The following is a 17605-nucleotide window of genomic DNA, read 5'->3' as shown; positions in this document are numbered from 1 at the left end:
AGGAATTTTCTATCCTTTCCTCGGTAATTGAGGTCATTCAGTCAGCAGGGTTCACCTGGAGTCCATACTGTGATACACACGTAACTCAAAGCTATTTTATCTTTTGTGCTGATAGTCAAGATCTCGGCTATAACATTGACATCAAACTCTGTCTGGGCGAATGACTAAGAGTGGTGCAAAACGTAAACTTTTGACCCTCAACTTTTTGACCTGCAGTTGTAACGCCCTTAACCACAAAGATATACAAAAGCTATGCAGCTTCTTTTAGGAGTAAGAGACTCGCACTGTTTGTTTCAATAGTTCTCCCCTTTCCCCCAGCTTTCTAAGGGTTGTTTTTTTTTTTTTTCTTTTTCTTTCTTGATGTTGAGAAATCGGATACTTTTTTAATTTTTAATTATTGCCTTTTTTCTTTTATTTTCTTTAATCTCGCAGCTTTGTAAAGTGCTGTTAGATTGCACAGCAGCCTTTCGGCAGCGTTGGAGGGAAGCCTCTTACTCAAAGGCGCTATATGATTACAATTGCAGGTGAAATGCTGGGTAAGTTCTGGGCGTGAGGTTGGAAGGAATGTAGCGACGAGCGTTGGGGGAAAAGCTGCAGCTCTCTGCTGCAAAGGTCTTAGTCATTTCTCCTTGATTTAAACATAAAGAAAAAACTCTAATTGTTTGCGAAGCCTTGTCTAGGCAAACGAGTTGACTGTGAACTTGGTCTAAAGCGAGCTCTGCTGGTGATTCCTAGGGTGTGCAGATTTATCTTTTCTGCATTTACTTAACCTGGCAGTGAACTGCACGGGCTGCCATTTGTTATCCAGAGACAAGACTTCACCTCAAGCAAGGACTGTTCCACAAAATTGCAATAATTACCCAATAACCTTCATAGCAAATATTATTATTGAAAAGACATTTTTTTGGGGAGGGGATATAGGAAACATTCCTTATGCGATTCCTTATCCTTGCGAATTTTACACGTTCTTTATGTCAGATTTGATATTGTTTGTGCGTGTAGCCACAGACACATGTGACTGTGATGGTCCAAGTGTATTTGCCTTCCAGAGAGATATTCGTGAGGATGCTTTAATTCGAAAGGAATAATATTTTCAACGATGACCAGGTGGCTGTGGGAGATGTGGGTTTGTGCTCTGGCTAGCAGCTCTAGCAGCAAATCCGTGAGATTTTAAGGGCAGGAAAGAGAAAGGACAAAGAAAGCAAAGTGATGTCTTGACTTGGCCAAGAGATTTAGATATGTCTGCGTTTAATGCGTTGAATCTGTATTTGCGGGGAGGGAAAAGGCACTGCCTCAGTATCCAGGGTTTGAAATCGAAACCTCATGATCCGCCCATCATGATCTGTTCCATTCAATTTCCCATGGAGCAGATTGCAAACCCCTTCATTGTCACCCTTCCACAGATACACACTTATTGAATGTAAGGAAACGGCAGAATAATAATTTCCCCATAATGTTCTGCAATTAGGGCGTTTGCATGGTTTAGACAAGGCTGCAGAGCTGTAATTTACGGATGACTTTCCACCGGGTTGTTATACTTCTGCTTTAGAGAAAGTTATGCCTTGCGAAGTCACTAGTTACACAAATTAAGGGAGTTGCCTAATCTTTAATTGTCCTTATGCTTAGACATGACACACTGTACTCAAGTATTTCTTTCAAAGGATTAAGTAAACTGTATTTCAAATTGCATAACACCCCTTGCCATGCCTAAAGTTAAACAAACTCGCCTGCATTAATCCCCCAAACAGAGCAGAAAAATAATGTGCACAGATAAGACCTCTCTTCTCATTCCCAGCGATTATTCTCCATGATATTTTTCCCTCGAAAAACAATTCGGACCTGGGAATATTTTGGTAAAGTTCGGCAGGCTGGGTTCACTTGAATTTCAGATGTAAAGCGGATTAGAAAAATCTGACTGAGTTTCTGGATTTGAATGGCCTCAACCGTGCTGCTCGGGAGAGGGCAGGGCCAGAGATATGGAAAACTTGTCGCTTCTAGCTAACTTTCTCTTGTCGTGGAGAGTTTCTTGCAGTACGGGTGGGTGGGTTTATATGCTTGTGGGTTTGGTTGTTTTTTTTCTTTTCCATACTTCGCGAATCTGTACACTCCTTTATGTGGAATGTGGTCCAGAAGCCACATTCAAAAACGTGAAAATCCCTAGTAGCAAAGCTTTTCGCCCTAGACAATGAAAAATTACTATCTGCGGTGATATCCAGGTTCCTAAAATAGTAGTCGAACGAGTGTGAGTGTGTTTCTGTATTCACTGGATCATTCAAATAACGCAGCATTGTTGAATATTGAGTAATCGCGAATGGTTTGTGTCTAGTATCATTCCCGTTTACAAGCGAATTATATTCCTTAGAAAAGGAATATAAAGCCCAAACTTTTAAAGGGTTTTCATGCTTTTACTTAAAACTATAAAATTTTATGGCATATAATATAATGCACGCTTATCATACATAACTTTCTGGTATTCCTATTGACAGAAATGTGACAGCTAGTGCACTATAAAATCTCCAGCTGTTTATTACGGAAATTATTTTCAAATGTGCATTTGGATATGTAATTTTAAAGTCTTTCTTATTTAAAAAAATATAAAGTGTATGCATATGTGTTTGTTTAGTGTTGAAAGGAAGGATACACAGACACAAAGGCTTCAGACTCCATTTATCTGACACAGGAGGTTGACTCTAAATACTAAATATTGTAAAACTCTGAGATATTTGAGCTAAGCCAACGGTTTGTACAACCGTTTCTTTAACGTTAAAGACAAATAAATAAATTAAAAATAGTATTCAGTCAGCAATGTGCAGACCTTGAAGAGGTACACAACAACCTCACCCACTTGTACCGTTGCACCTTTCTCTCATTTTCACTCAAAGTAACAGATACAGCCTAAACCTCAATATTCAAAGGAGATAGCACTAGCAAAATAAAACAAAGCCTGTCTTCCAGCTCTCCTCAAACCACCCTGTTCTTTTGCAAACCTGACTTTATGTCACATGAAGGAAAACAATGCAATCTGCTGAATCCCTGCTACTCCAAACCTGAGCAGAGAAAGCGATACATCCAGCTTGAAGATAGATAGATGAGATATGTATATACAAACATATATTTTTTGGAAGCAGTGCTCAAGTCTCTTCCCTAACTAGTCAGTTTGTGCCCCCTGAGATCACTCAGCTAAGTAACAGCTCTGAGGGTAAGATCAGGTCTTAATGCTACCCAGAGAAAGACAGAGTTCCTTTCACCCTTTCATTCATGTTTTCATTCAAGTCCTGGAAATTCAAAGACTAAAGTAAAATCCGGCCATAAAGTTTATTGCTGAGTAATCACACTCTAGTGAGAACAGTCCACTTAAATAAAAAGAATGTTGAAGTAAACACGCAGCTGGGGCCTACCCCACAATGGCAGCCAGCAATATAAGGGAGAGAGGGAGAGAGCAGAGCTAAGGGGATATTTACAATCTTCAATAAAGCAAGCCCGTATTTCATAATTTGCAGCACTCTAATGACCTGCAGTCTCTTGTATTAATGCTACAAGTTACAGTCAATTGGTTCGCTTTTAAAAAAAAAAAAAAGAAAGAAAAAAGTCACAGGAACATATATCTATATACACACGTACACACCCTTTGTATACATAAATACACTGATATTAGACACACATATGCATGTGCATGGCTTTACACGGACACACACATTGAGTTGTACATGCATGCACACACACGCATAATATAAATATATTTATACTTATGCAATTACGTATAAGAACTGGGAAAAGTTATAGCAATGTTATAAATGCACAACCCCGAAACATACTATACACTCGCAGATGGACATATATACATAGCTACAGCCTTCTGCACAGCCCAGTGCCGAAAACAAGAGTCTTAAGTGCCCAGTACAGTCTGTGCCATCTTAATACTAGCTCTGATGTGCAACATATTTAGCCAAACCAAAGATTATTAACGTATCAGCATGCCTCCAACTCTATCACGCCTACATAAGACACTGCCCAGATAATATCAAACCTTATCTATTTTGTTTCCCCCTTTTTTTAATCGCCTGCAGTAACTACTCCTTGCTAAACAAAACCTCTCCAAAGTTGGAGAGTCAATTGGAGGAAAGGAAGTAATTATCTTCTGCGGTAGTCAAAGTGATTAAAGTTAGGCCCCAAAATCCATCTCTGCCAAAGTCGCTTATTGTGGTTTACTTTGATTTGATCGTTAAAATAGAGAGCTAGCTGCTGCGAGTGAAGGAATGGGGGGGGGGGGGGGGGGAGCGGGGAGGGAGAAATTGCATCGCAACCTGGATCTTTAGTGGTTGATCCTGCCTCTCGGGCTCAGTGGGACCGTCCTGAAAAGCTCCAGGCGGAGAGGAAAGGAAAGGGAAAGGTAAAGAGAAAGAGAAAAAAGAGAGAGGCGAGAGGCAGCTAGAGCGAGCGGGAGCCTCGGCATCCCCACTGTCCAAATAAACTTCAAGGAACTTGTGCACAAAACTTACCTTTGACTTGCAAGGAGCCATTTTTCATACAGTATTGAGAACTTGTGGTTTGGATACTTCTGTCCCTAAACCTGACAATTTGAATGGCCAGGAGGCACACGTAGCCTGCAAAAGAGTCAAATGAAGTCCAGCGTCAGTGAGATTATATGTTATGTGGTATATAATGTTGGATGTCAACTCCCCAAAACCATAAAACTTACTTTAATGGCACCACGTGACTTTTTATAGCCAGTGAGCCTATCTGTCTGTGCTATGGATGATTTTACGATCTAATTCATAGACAAAACCCTATTCATTTGGCACCCAAATGTCATATAGCCGGAACTGGGGCTTATAAAGTTTACTGTTTTATAACTTTTAAGGGAAGGCATCAATGTAACCCGTCAGTAAATGTGCAAATCTTTAGTTGCTCTTAGAAGCTCAGAAGAGTTAACCATTCAAGCTCTGATGGGGTAAGTAACATTACGTTTATAGCAAACTAATTGTAGCGAAGAAAACCAAAAATCTTTAAAGGGCGAAAAGTGGGAATGTGGCTAGTGAGGTTATTAATAGACGCAGAGGGCTCGGAGGTGTCTGTCCTGCAAATATACTTATTGAAACCACAGGAGAAAATCTAGAGCGATGCAAACACGTCTTGGAGTTAGCAGCGTGTTTTAACAAAGCACATGGGTGGGTGTTCTCTTTTTTTTTTTCCTTAACCATCAACAAACTTCTAACAGCTGATTCACCCACAAAGGGTGTTGACTGTGGTCCTGCGATGCAGCTTTCCATCTAGCGAGAAACCAGTAAGAAGGTACTTGTGGTCAAACTTTCAATTAAAAATAGTGGTAGCGGACAATAGCAGCACCTACCATTTGCAACGTGCAGCAAGAGCCAGGTAAAATAATATTACAAACTCTGCATGAGTTAATTAGTTTTTTTTTTCAGAGGCAAATCAGGAAGCACAACTTCTTGCTTTGCACAAACCAGGTCACGAAAACTTTACAATAGAAAGTTTATTTTTTTGTTGATTTCCAGTCATTTTTTTTAAAAACAAATAATAATAAAAAAAAAGCTGATCACAGTTTGCTCAAACAGCCAGACTTTGACTATATTTGTAACTTTGTTCACAAAAAACATACATCACAGAAGCTGCGCTTAATAAGAGCCACTTCTAAGAGTTCGTGCAAAGAGTCATATACAAAGGCACAGCAAGGACATACTGCTTGGAATCACAGTTTTCGTCACAGATTCACTATTCACTACACGTAAGACAAGTTCAGTTGATTTCATTATTTCACCTCTACAACAGCATTAATTACACAGGAATTATATAGGTAGTTTGAATAAAAATATTTTTAACAGCTTGGAGCTATACAGACATTAACACTTGACCACACATGCACAGTTAAGCAGGTTGAGTGCAACACATAACATTTGTACTAAACCGGGGGAGGGTTTCTTTCTCTCTCTCCTTTTTTTTCCGTTCCTTTTTTTTTTTGTCGTCTTTTTTTTTTTCTGTTTAGTTTAGTTTTGTTTTAACAGTTACTTCAAGTAACACAGCTCGCTTCATATAAATAAGTTAAAACATCTATTATTTTTTCAAGACAAAGCCATTCAAGACAAAGAAATGTACGATAAAAGCAGATCTACTTATACACGCGAGAGAATGGTAATAAACAGGCTCATGATTAAAAGATGAATAAGGGTGACAAGAACAGGGTTTCTTCACAGAAGTAACACAAGGAAGTTTTAGAAAGTCAACTTAGTACTGACATGAGACGCAGGGTCAGCTAATACTGCTCAGTACTTTTAATTGATCAAACGCTCAGGGACGGAATGCCCCTCCTGCAGCTGCCATGCTCATACTTTTCAGCTTATTATCCTTTTTCCATTTCATTCTCCTGTTTTGGAACCAGATCTTTATTTGTCTCTCTGAGAGGCAAAGAGCATGTGCTATTTCAATCCTTCTTCTGCGGGTCAGGTATCTATTGAAGTGAAATTCCTTTTCCAGCTCCAAGGTCTGATAGCGGGTGTAAGCAGTCCGAGCCCTTTTCCCTTCTGGTCCCCCTATGTTGTCTGGAAGAGAAAAGTACATGATTTAGATTCTCAGCAGCCGCTCGGATCTTCCGTGACTTACTGCAGCTACCAGCGTCCAGGACCGTTACTCTCAATCCTGCTTGGTTTTGTTTCTGGTTTGGATAAACGCTCAACAAGTTTCCTCCTCCAGCCCCTTTTAGGAAAGGCTTGGGGGAGGGGGATTTGGTGGTTTCGGTGAGATTTCGCTTGCATTTAGCGTTCGAATTTTATTTTTTAATCGAATTTTTTTGGGTCATTTTTGGAAGGGTAACACCCCACCCCTCCCGCCTTCCGCAGATAAACTGTTTTGGAGGATGCTTCTTCTGCTAGCTGTGTGTTCAGGGCTGGGAGAGCAAAGCTGAAGCTTGCAGCCCTTTCCCACGGCTGAGCTGGGGAAGGCTCTGGGAGGCTCCTGGCCCCCGGCTGCTCCCCCAGCACCCAGGGCAGGGCAAGTACCCAGGGCGGAAAGTTGCTCCGCTTCCCCGCTCCCTCGAGCCCTCTCCCCGGAGTTTGGGTCTACTCGCCCCTCCTCCCCCTCCCTACGGCTTCCCAGCAGTGAAAACTGCCCTCCTCGCCCTTTCCTATTCTCTTTTTAATATGGCTCGGCAAAATAAATGGGGTCAGCCGCGCGGTTCCCACTGGAGGAGCCCCCTTCGAGAGGAGAGCCGGGAGCAGCCTCTGCTCCCGAGCCCCTTCTGGAAGGCTCTTACTGCTCTCTCGCTGCCCGCCGGGGCCGGCGCTGGGAGCCAGCCGGGCTGGGTTACTGGGGCCGGGCGGGTTCTTTATATTTCTTTTCATGTTTTTGAAGAGGGGACACGGCTCTCCCGGAGAAGGGAGCCTGTTTCCCTGAGAGCAGAGTTGTGCTGTGTGAAGAGGCTGCCCGCTCTCACGCCCTCCTCTCCCCTCTCCCCGACCTTGCTCGGCACAGCCACCCGGTTTACATTAAATCCTCCTTTTTCGCCAGAGAAATAAAGAAAGAACAGGGTATTTGCTTTACCATGACTTATGTGCAGTTTTCGCATCCAGGGGTAGATCTGGGGCTGTGAAGGCTGGGCTGTGCTTTGGTCGGTCGGGGCACTTGCCTGCTCGCTGCTTGCTGGAGTGTCTTCCTCAGTCCCGGATGAGGTGCCAACCCCGTCCCTGCTGATGTGCGTGTTGCTGCTGGAATTGGACGAAGTGCTGGTGGAGTTGGCGAGGGAGTTTTTCACCCCGTGGTGACTCTCGCTGGTGACAGGCGAACCGGCCACGGCGGTGCAGGGCAGAGGGTCGGGGGGAGGCGAGTGGGAAGCCGTCGCGGGCTGGTTGTACCTGGGCTCTGTCGAGGCAGAGGTGGTGTTGGCCGGGTAACTGCGGGGTCTCTCACTGGCACCAAAGTGGGTGGAAGCAGAGCGCCCGACGCTGAGGTCCATGCCATTGTAGCCGTATCCGTACCTGCCGGAGTGCATGCTGCCGGAGTCCCTGTATTGCTCGCTCACCGAGCTGTGATCTCCATAATTATGTAACGGGTAGTCCGGGCCATTTGGATAGCGACCGCAAAATGAGTTTACAAAATAAGAGCTCATTTGTTTTTTGATATGTGTGCTTGATTTGTGGCTCTTGGTCGTTTTGTGCGTCTATAGCACCCTTGCACAATTTATGATGAATTATGGAAATGACTGGGACATGTACTTGGTTCCCTCCTACGTAGGCACCCAAATATGGGGTACGGCTCCACATCACGTGCTTTTGTTGTCCAGTCGTAAATCCTGCCTGATGACCTCTAGAGGTAAACTCGTGCACTGGTGGGGGAGTTGGGAGGGCGCGGGCGGCCCCGTGCGCGCCGCCGCTGCGCGCCGCCGCCGCCACCGCCCGCCCGTCCGCCGGCCTCCAGCGCCACCCGCTGGCGGCGAGGGAGATGGCGGCGGCTCCGCAGGGTCGGCCCGGGGTGACGGCCCCCGACGGCGGCGCGGAGCGGGGCACGCCGCAGCCGGCAGCGGCGGAGGGGCGGCGGGGTCGGCAAGGCCAGCTCCTCCGCCGCGGCCAGCGGAAAGCTCGGCTTGCAGGGCGCGCTCTGCTTTGTGGCTGCCTTCGCCGCCTTGCGGGGCTTATTTACACCAGTTTACAAATTTTGCGTGATCCATCCTCGGGTGCTGGCCACGCTTATGTCCCTTCTCTCTCTACATATATATCTTAATTTATTTTTCTCCCCCCTTTTTCCCGTGCCGGCGGATTCGAGAGGCACCCGGTTCCTGCCAATGCGAAATGGCAGGTACCTATGAAAGACAAATATCGTGCAGCGTTTTTCCTACTAGGGGGTCAAATTCCAGGCAGCTTTAAGGCCGCCGCTGTTTTTCCACCTCTCGGGAAAAAAACAACACCCAACAAAACCAACCAAACCTCTAAATGCGGCGGTAGCCATTTTGCATTAGTGTTTTCCAGATTTGGGTTTTAAAATGTTTAGAGCGGTAGCCCAAATCGCGCTGCCTTCCAAACAAAAGAGCCTCGGTGCATATACAAACGTATTTGTACACAGCTTCACACGCACACTCACGCACACACAACATACTATAGATATAACATATATATTAATCAATATTTTCGCTGAGCTCATTTTACTTGTACAGAACGCGAAGTGAAAGCCTCCTATGGCAGCTACTTTTCTCTACAGTACCTATTTATTTTTTTGTTTCCAGTGCTAAGAAATGCGAATGTAAATTAGGATACCACGCAAGCGGGGAAGAAGATCACCGCCTTAATGATAGACAATTTTCTTTTAATTAAAAATAAAGAAAACAAAATAAAAAAGATCGACCCAAGCCCCCGAAGCCCCAAGAAATGTAGTCCATAATTCAAAGCCCCTTCAGTGTATAGCTGAGCTCACCGAAACCTCAGTGTAAGCTCAACGGGAACCACAGAAATTCGTCAGCCTCAAAACCTCTTCCCTCGCTTCCCCTGAAGTTTAACGCCGAGTTTTTACTTTAATACCAGTAGTGCACATTAGGCAGTTTAGCGGCATTTAAAATAAATCTCTCTGCAATTCATCTTCGCTTTAACTGCAAGATTATACTCAGGGGTTTATAGAACAATTTTTTTTTAAAGGATTTTTCTTTTCCTTTTTGCTTTTTAAATATCTTGTATATGCATAAAACTTTTTTTCCTCCCCTGCAGACCATAAGGTCCCAAACATAGCATAACGAGATGGCCCGACGTAGCGGGACTTAGCAAAAACAGAAACCCAACATTTTCTAAAATCTCTCGTATTTCTACAATATGAATATTGTTAATTAAAAAAAAATTAAAAATCCCTCGCTGATCTCTTCTCACACAGGTACACCAGGGACACTCACCCACACACAGATGCTTACCGCAAACATTTAAAAATCTGGGCCATTTCTCTAAGACTTTAAGCAATGCTATCTATGCTTTGGGGAGGTGGTTATATACATATGTGCCTGTAGCTCGAAAGCTAGGACTTCCACATATATTTAAAGAAAGTCACAGATGATTGCAAAGGTACATCTTTTAACCAAGCCTTTGAGGAATTAATAGACTGTGACAAACCTACAGGATTTTACTAGCAGAAGGAACACAAAGTATGTAATAGGAATAGTAAGAGCTAAGGAAAGGCCTGGTAGCATTTCTTAAAGGTGGTTCTACTCCCCTGACTTTTCCTCTGTTTCTTCGCTGCTGGGCTGTGTGGAATTTATGAATTTGTTTTCCTTTTTCCATTTCATCCGCCTGTTTTGAAACCATATTTTAATCTGGCGTTCAGTAAGGCAGAGAGCGTTTGCAATCTCAATACGTCGTCTTCGGGTTAAGTATCTGTTAAAATGAAATTCCTTCTCTAACTCTAGCGTTTGGTATCTGGTGTAAGTTTGCCTCCCTCGTCTCCCATGAGTTCCATATACTGTACCTGTAGAAGTAAAGACAAAACGATCGCATTGGACAGGGCCCAGTGATTTCAGACCAGAAAGAGTGATTAGTATATTCTGCCTCCTTTTGCAGGCACAATCACAGAGGGGTGGGGGTGGGGGGTGAGAATTGCTGTGGTTTCCTGGAGGCTTTTTTTCCCTTTCTTTCTCTTTTTGTCCCTCTTTTCCTTTTCCCCTGCCTGACCAGCTGTAAATGCGGATGTGCAGAATGCTTAAAGTGGTGGGATAACTGGGGTACAAAAAGGCTTTAAGGTGGACCTAGGGAAAGTGCAGTAGGTAGCACCCGTGTGAATCGCTGAGCACTGTGTACCCTCTGCGTGTTGCGAGCCTGTGTATACACACACATGTACAAACACACGTGCGATCCGGGGAGCTGCACGCATGTGTGTGTGTGTGTGTGTGTGTGTGTGTGAGCGTATGCTCGCATATGCGGGTGTGTTTACACAAACACGCTCTATTGCCATGGCTGTGACTACAGAGGGGATGTGATTTAAGTATAATTATAGACATCAGCTAAAGATCATAGAAGAGCCTCTGCCATTTGCTCCGGAATTTATTGCCCTTGAATGCAAAACAGCGTCAGAATGGTCTTGCAAAAAAAGTGTAACTCTCCAAAAGAGAAATGCAACCCACAGTCCAGCAAACATAAACTCGGGAGGAGGGAAGCCATTAACAGACACTGAAAGTAAAAGTCTTACTATGGGATTCTTAAAAATAAGTGCCACCCCAATACATAACCCCCTCCTCCCCTTCCCCCAAGCACCCCTCCTGGTCAGAATAGTTCAATTACGTGAAGTTCACTCCTAAGAGAAAATCAGAAATGCAATGCCATGGAAGTGCGCCCACGGCCCCAGAAACGTGCTCTCAATCTCCAATACTTACAGGCTAATGAGCTGGGGGAGGGGGACGAGGAGGAATGTGCCACAAATGCATTAGATCCTCAGAACAGAGGGCATATTCCCTTCATCGCTCTCTGACACAATGAAGAAGCGGAGCAGGGGCGGTGGGGTGGCTTTAAGAAAGTGGTAAAACTGCTCTGCTCCTGGTTTTTCTATTTATTATTATTATTTTTCTTTTTAGTTTTGCCTACTTCCCAAGGATTCCCCTGTAACTTTCACCAGTGAACCCACAAGCTGGGCTCTCGGTCAATCATCCCAGGGTGCCAACGTGCCAGGTCTGAAATAACCTGGGAAGGTTTCCTGTTACACAGTGCCCTACAGGACCCGTGTCTCTCCAGCAGCCTGTACTTTGTCTAAGAACCAAACCAAAAAATCTTGGGGAAAGAAACTTTTCCTTCCTCCCCCCCCCCCCCCCCCCCCCCCCGCCTTCCCCATTGCATCCGAGTGCCTTACCAGCGCAGGAGTTCATCCGCTGCATCCAGGGGTAAACAGGACTCGTGTACTTCCGGTCGGTGCCTTCGTCATTTACAATTTTGGCTTGGATGCCGCTGGCTTTGTACTGTTGATCGGGAGGAAAGTGCAGGTAGTCCCCGGCCCCCCTCTGTTTGCCACTGCTGGAGGGAGAAGCGCTACTAATCTCCTTGTCCGGATAAAAACAAGAGGCTCCGTACTCATAGGAAGCCCGATTGCAAGCAATGACGGTGTTGGACTGTTGGTAGAAACAAGGTGAGGTGTAAGTCTTGTCCTGCAGGCTGCTTGCCCCGTATGAAGCCGGAAAATGCCTGAGAGCATCATAGCCCGCCGGGTAAAGGGGGATCTGCCCGAGGAAAGAGTCCTGGCCCCCGGGCAGGCTCCCCGGGAAAGTGGGATTCACGAAATAGGAACTCATTTGCTCTTCCCCCTTGCCCGGACCGTGATTTGTTGTGTATTAGTACATCTGGCGATAACTATTAGGAGTCATCGAAGTGGTTTGTTTCTGGATGGCCGAGCGCCAAAAGCGACAGCAGAAAATAGGAGCAGCTGACGGCGGGGCGGCCAATGGGAGCGCGCGCGGCACCCGCTCCCCCGGGGCCGCCGCCACCGCGCCGCCAACTTACCGGCAGCCCCGGCCCCACCGCGCCGCCCCGCGCAGCTCCGCGGAGACAGCCGCGCCCCCGGGCGGCACCGCCCCCCCCCGGCGGGAGGGAGCCCCATCGTAATAATAATAATAACAATAACAGTAATAGTAGTAATATTTCCAGGCAATGTGACAGCAGCGGACGGGGGGATCCTCCCCCACGGGGGGGGCAGGAGGTGTGTGGAGGGGGGCTACGCGCCCGTCGCGGGGCCGCCAACTTTGAAGGGAGGGAGCCGCGTAACTCTGTGGGGATGGTAGGTGAAGAGCTCCGGCCCTCCGGTGGAAGGAGGGGGACACGAAGGAAGGGGGGAAGGAAGGAGGCAGCGGTGGATGCTGCGGGGGGAAAGTTTTGAGCAGAGGGAGCACGTGAAAAGGGGAGAGCAGCTTCGCGCAAAGCAGAGCGGGATGGGGTGGGGGGAAAGGCCGGCCTCTCTCCATTTTCCAACCGCTATTCCACAACCGCATCCCGGAGGTTTTAGCCGATTTTTAAATGTATTTCGTTGTTTTTACTCCTCTGAGGCTTCCCTTCGGAGGCCGCCTCAGAGCCGAACCTAGCTTTTGTGAGAGAAACTAACGCGTTCTGCATGAAAGAGGTCTCATATCTTAATGAACACCCTCATAATTAACGCGGAGGTTTCAGCTGTGGTAGGAAACGGTGGGCTTCTGGAGAATGAGATTTTTGATTTGCACCAAGTTCCCTGGAAGGCCCCGGCAAGGGCTGGGCAGTCTCCCGGTGCCCCTGACTAGCCCAGCTAAAGTTCCACGTGTCTCTGCTCCCCGAGTTTCCCTCCGCCAGAGTCGAGCCGAGGGAATCAAACATTCAAATACGAAAACGAACCAGTAGGATTATTCCTAATTAATACAGCCCCTCTAATGAGTCAGCAGAAGCCAATCGGTTTCGTTGTTGCTCCGAATAATTTGATTAAACGCGGATGTGTGTCTTTAAGAAGAGGAAAAACACCAAACCAAATATCTACATGAAACAAACATTTCCGCCTCAAATTTTCAATGGCAGCTACCCCACAGCGGAAATAAAATTCTTGGCCCAGGGCAGGGACAGTAACAGTGCTTATGAAATTCGCTGAGGCGCTTTGAATTCAGCCATAACGCTGCAGTTCCTGCAGATAACATGAGGTTGCTCATTCCAAGCTGTGTTTACTCATAATCAGTGCCCATTACAACGGATTGAATAGCCCCTTATTTTAAAGGCACTCTGACGGAAAGTGGCATTCGTACGAGCCCCGTTTCCTAAAGTAACTTTCAAAAGAGAGTTTTGTTGTTGTTGGGAGGCTATTTGCCTCATTTCCGGGGGCAGATTACGATACCTATAAAACAGTAGTGAGTTAAAACATCGCTCCACAATAGTTTGTATTGTTCACAGTCCCAGCTGGACTTTCACATTCAGATGTTGATTGCCTCCATTTTTTTTCCCCCTTTTTTCCAGCTTCCTTAACCTCTTCATCCCGGCTAATCCATAAACACACCTGGTAGAATTACAGCTCACTAGCTGCGTGCTTTGGGAGGTCATTTCGGAAACGCGTATTTCCTGAAAGTCAGCCTTCTCCAGAAAAAGTTATTTTCTTTTTACTCAGCGCGAATAGTTACAAAAAGGAAACAACATCATCAGACAAGCATACAGCACGCTAAATAGAAAGGGGTTTTAAAAAAGCAGATTTTCACCAACACAGGTCAGAACGAAAACGCACCATGAAAAATGAATACTGTGGCAAGCGAAACCCACCGCCTCACTCTTTTAAAGTTGTGACCAGATGGGGTTTTTCAATCCATCACACAGAGACCAAAAGTAAAAAATCAAGCCAGGTTTACTTATATTTGCATATTATAGAACGGTTACAGACGAGGCGGGTTCCCCTCTCTTTTTGTTTCTCTCCTCTTTTTCAAGTTATTGTTTGTGCTCAAACCAAAATGTCGCAAGGCCGACCACAGGTAGCGAAAACATTTCTTCTTTGGTCCCATAATATGGAAAGGACTGAAATGTTCACGTTTGCCTTGCTGGGTCGTGTTCGAGTAGTTACTGTGACAGCTAAACAATCTGCACTGCAATCTCCGCTTCAGTCACATTCAAGCGTCCTCTCTGCTCCTCCCCCTCCCCCCAGAAAACCCCTAAGTACAATAATCTGTGGCCCGCCAGATCTGCCGGGGAAAATGCCCTCCCCGGACACATTTCACAGCAGTTTCCCTTCACCGTTTCCCCACTCTGGAAAGCAGAAAGCCAGCCGCTGCATTTTTGCCACCGCAACAAAGTCACACTTGGCGATATCAGCGGATTTTATCAGCCTTTTATTTGTTTGCAGGATGCCCCGCACCCCCAGCACCTCCTCGCCCGAGCACCTCACCGTCCTCCTCCCGCCGAAACTGGGCCCTCTGCCCCAGCCACACTCGGATACAGGTGCGGGGCCAGTTACCCTCTTAAGCTTCAAAGCCTCCTTCTCCTTGCATATAAACCCACTTACAAATCCTTCTTATGCTCGGCAGCGTCACCACAACCAACCTTTACCTAATAGCTCCTAATCCAAACAGTTTGGGCAAGCCGAACCGTTGTTTAGACTGGCGGGGTATCGGGAGCCTGGTCGGCAGGGGAGGCGGGCGGCTCCTCCCCAGCTTTCCCCGGTGATATTTTACAGTTGACACACACCGCGGTAGAAGCGAAGGGGAAGGGAAAGGAAAGGAAGGGAAGAGAAAGGGAGGGGAGGGGGCAGAGCCGGTCCTGCCAGAATATCTTGCCCGGGGGCGAGTTGCGATGCTGGCGTAAAAGACCGTTGGCCGGAATTATTTAATTATTTTGATTAACGTTACTATTTTTTTTTATATTTTGGGGGTATTCTCTTTGGGTTTCCCCCGAGCAGCTCTGCCCTTCTCAGGGCCCGCGGGGGCCGCTCGGCTCCGCTCCGTCCTCCGCAGTCCCGCCACGCCGTGGCAGCACTGAGCACCCCCTGCCTCGCAATAAATAATCCTGCGCTCACTGCAGCTTCAGTCCGGACGATACCGCAATGCAATGCAAATGCAATGCTTTATCAGCCCGGCAGCACAACCACAGCCGGGGATAATACTTAAAGCCCTCCGAGCCTCTCGCTCGCCGTGGGGAGGTGGGAGCGGCGGAGGGGAATGACTGGGAGGTTGTCCGGGGCGCTGTCCTCGGGGTCGGCTCACCCTCGCCGGCATACACCGTGGGGCACCGACCCGCTAGTCGCCGCTCCACCCGCCCCAGCGCCGCACGGTAACAGTCACAACAAGGAGAGAAAGGAAAAAAAAAAAAAAGGGGGCAAAAGCTCCGTCTCCGGCGCTGGGATCGGTTTATCCGTTCCGCGCAGCCGAGGCGTGCAAGCTATCCAAGGCAGAAAGCGCCAGGAAAGCCGTTCCCACGAACCCACGGAGGGGCACTGGGGCTTTGCAGGCAGCGCTGGATCTGATAAAGAAAATCGAAGACACATTCCGCGCTGTTTCCCCCATCTAGAAATAACCTTTCGCCTGGACATGCCGGGGAAGCCAGGGGACATTGTGCTAACTTATGTGTTTTTTTTTCTGAAATACTAAAACATAAATTACATCTAAATTTCAGCCGTCGTAAATTAGCTTTAAGTTAATGCTGCGAAATAATGAAAACATAAATTAATGTTTGAGGGGGTAATTTTTTCCCCCCCCCTTCACTCTGGAAAAAAAACCACACAACCAAATCCCCTCGGAATGATGCTGTAAAGCTGAATTATTAGAAAATAACCCGCATGTCACAGAGCCCCCTGGCAATTGCAACCAGAAATAAATGTCGTTAAAAAAAAAAAAAAGTCCACGGCTTCCTCGCTAAATAATAGAAAATAGACATTTTATTTTGGCATAATTTTGCATGCATTGGTAAAGTCGAAATCAACCGAGCTGCAGCCACGTCTATTTTTGGCCACCAACGTTTCCACTTGCTTTAATTACACGTCTAATATTTAAACGTATTAAACTATGTTTCCCTGTTTACGGTAGTGTCATATACATTTCTCACCTTTTAGGTTCTGGCTCACAGGAGCCCCTGCGACTTTGACAGCTGTCGCTTTGGCTGCACAGGAGACGAATCGCCCTCCTTTTGGTGCCAGAAGAAGCAGGAAATTAGCCAGGTTGCAAGTTGAAAATCTGCCACGCCAGTGCTTTGAATCCAATATGCCACACCTTCCAGCGGGGGAACTGGAAATTGCCATCCCGGATCTGTGTTCTAGGCGGCTGCTTATGCCGAACCTCCGCACACTTTGTTCACTATTGCCTTACAAAGAACAAATGAAATGGGGATTGAAAGCCAGAGAGATCCGAAGCAGGACAGAGCTCAGCAAAAGAATGCGGCTCTATTCTCGCAAGGGAAATTATAAAAAAGTTCATGTTCACGGTTACCATCCACATGACCGACAACGACCAATGGAAAAACCGAACAACTCATAAAGTTGTATTGCAAAGTTGTAAATTTTCATAAACAACAACGGATTTATGGCCTTTTCCTCATCACTAAGAAGAGGCAGGTCTTAGAGAGGCGCCATCTTACCACAGAGGCAGCACTGGAGTTTTTTAAAAGACCTGGAGTTTGTACTAATTTTATTAAATTTGCAATTAGTAGGTTGAGCAGGAACAGAGTGTGGTAGAAAAGGGAAACTTCTGCACAAATGATACCCTAGTTCTACCTGTATTTACCCAGGCGAATAAAAGGACTTTTCGGATAAGTTTTTTTTTTATTATTATTATTATTATTATTATTATTATAAAGTTTGAAAATTTCAGATCTCCTTGACATTACGTGGTACCTGGCAAACATTATACATTTTCTAAAGCGGGGGGATTTCCCCTCCTTTTTAATGCCCCCCTGCTGCCCTCGAAAGCCGCCTGCATACCCCGCACGTCCCACATACGTACCCGACCAGATCATTTACACTTGGAAGTTTCTCACCGCACTTTCTGCTTATTACGAATTATTATTTCACTGCGCGCGATTTCGGCTCGCTTGTCGGCCGCCTGGACTAGCTTTAGGATTGCGAGAGGACGGGAAAAAGTGGAAGGAAACCTTCCCATAAAGCAGGCTTTTCGCTTTATTAATCAACAGCACTGGGGGGGGGGGGGAAATAACGAAGACGA

At 46.2% G+C, this 17605-nt stretch overlaps 3 protein-coding genes across 12 annotated transcripts in view; all 3 read right to left on the bottom strand.

Moving 5' to 3' along the window:
• HOXA3 (homeobox A3) overlaps nucleotides 1-16633 on the bottom strand; it is a 44812-nt gene extending 28179 nt beyond the window's left edge. For 5 of the 7 annotated variants that reach the window (XM_062622733.1, XM_062622739.1, XM_062622732.1 and 2 more), the window contains exons 1-2: nucleotides 16494-16633; nucleotides 4500-4604 (exon numbers count right to left, since the gene is read on the bottom strand). The gene's annotated coding sequence lies outside the window, so the exon portion shown is untranslated. The remainder of the gene's footprint in view (nucleotides 1-4499; nucleotides 4605-16493) is intronic. The other 2 variants (XM_062622744.1, XM_062622737.1) reach the window with 2 other exon arrangements.
• Nucleotides 5564-8897, bottom strand: HOXA5 (homeobox A5). Of its 2 annotated transcripts, XM_062622750.1 has the most exons (3): nucleotides 7866-8897; nucleotides 7555-7718; nucleotides 5564-6557 (listed from the first exon to the last, which is right to left on the bottom strand). In XM_062622750.1, exons 1-3 carry the CDS (start codon nucleotides 8117-8119, stop codon nucleotides 6307-6309), a joined length of 669 nt encoding a protein of 222 aa, XP_062478734.1. In that variant the 5' UTR covers nucleotides 8120-8897; the 3' UTR covers nucleotides 5564-6306. The 2 variants fall into 2 exon arrangements, with proteins under 2 accessions (XP_062478734.1, XP_062478733.1); XM_062622749.1 differs by having other exon boundaries at nucleotides 7555-8897.
• HOXA6 (homeobox A6) lies at nucleotides 10144-16633 on the bottom strand. 3 transcript variants are annotated; one of them, XM_062622753.1, is made up of 3 exons: nucleotides 16494-16633; nucleotides 11821-12076; nucleotides 10144-10449 (listed from the first exon to the last, which is right to left on the bottom strand). In XM_062622753.1, exons 2-3 carry the CDS (start codon nucleotides 11843-11845, stop codon nucleotides 10190-10192), a joined length of 285 nt encoding a protein of 94 aa, XP_062478737.1. In that variant the 5' UTR covers nucleotides 11846-12076; nucleotides 16494-16633; the 3' UTR covers nucleotides 10144-10189. The 3 variants fall into 3 exon arrangements, with proteins under 3 accessions (XP_062478737.1, XP_062478738.1, XP_062478735.1); XM_062622754.1 differs by having other exon boundaries at nucleotides 11821-11981; XM_062622751.1 differs by lacking the exon at nucleotides 16494-16633 and having other exon boundaries at nucleotides 11821-12494.
• Nucleotides 16634-17605: the final 972 nt, after the last annotated feature.

Source organism: Pezoporus occidentalis, unplaced genomic scaffold, assembly GCF_034315485.1.
Source record: "Pezoporus occidentalis ecotype Australia unplaced genomic scaffold, CSIRO_AGI_Poc_V1 ctg246, whole genome shotgun sequence".
In the NCBI taxonomy this organism is placed as follows: domain Eukaryota; kingdom Metazoa; phylum Chordata; class Aves; order Psittaciformes; family Psittacidae; genus Pezoporus; species Pezoporus occidentalis.
Note: the sequence above shows the minus strand (reverse complement) of the source record. Positions and strands in the feature narration are given on the sequence as shown.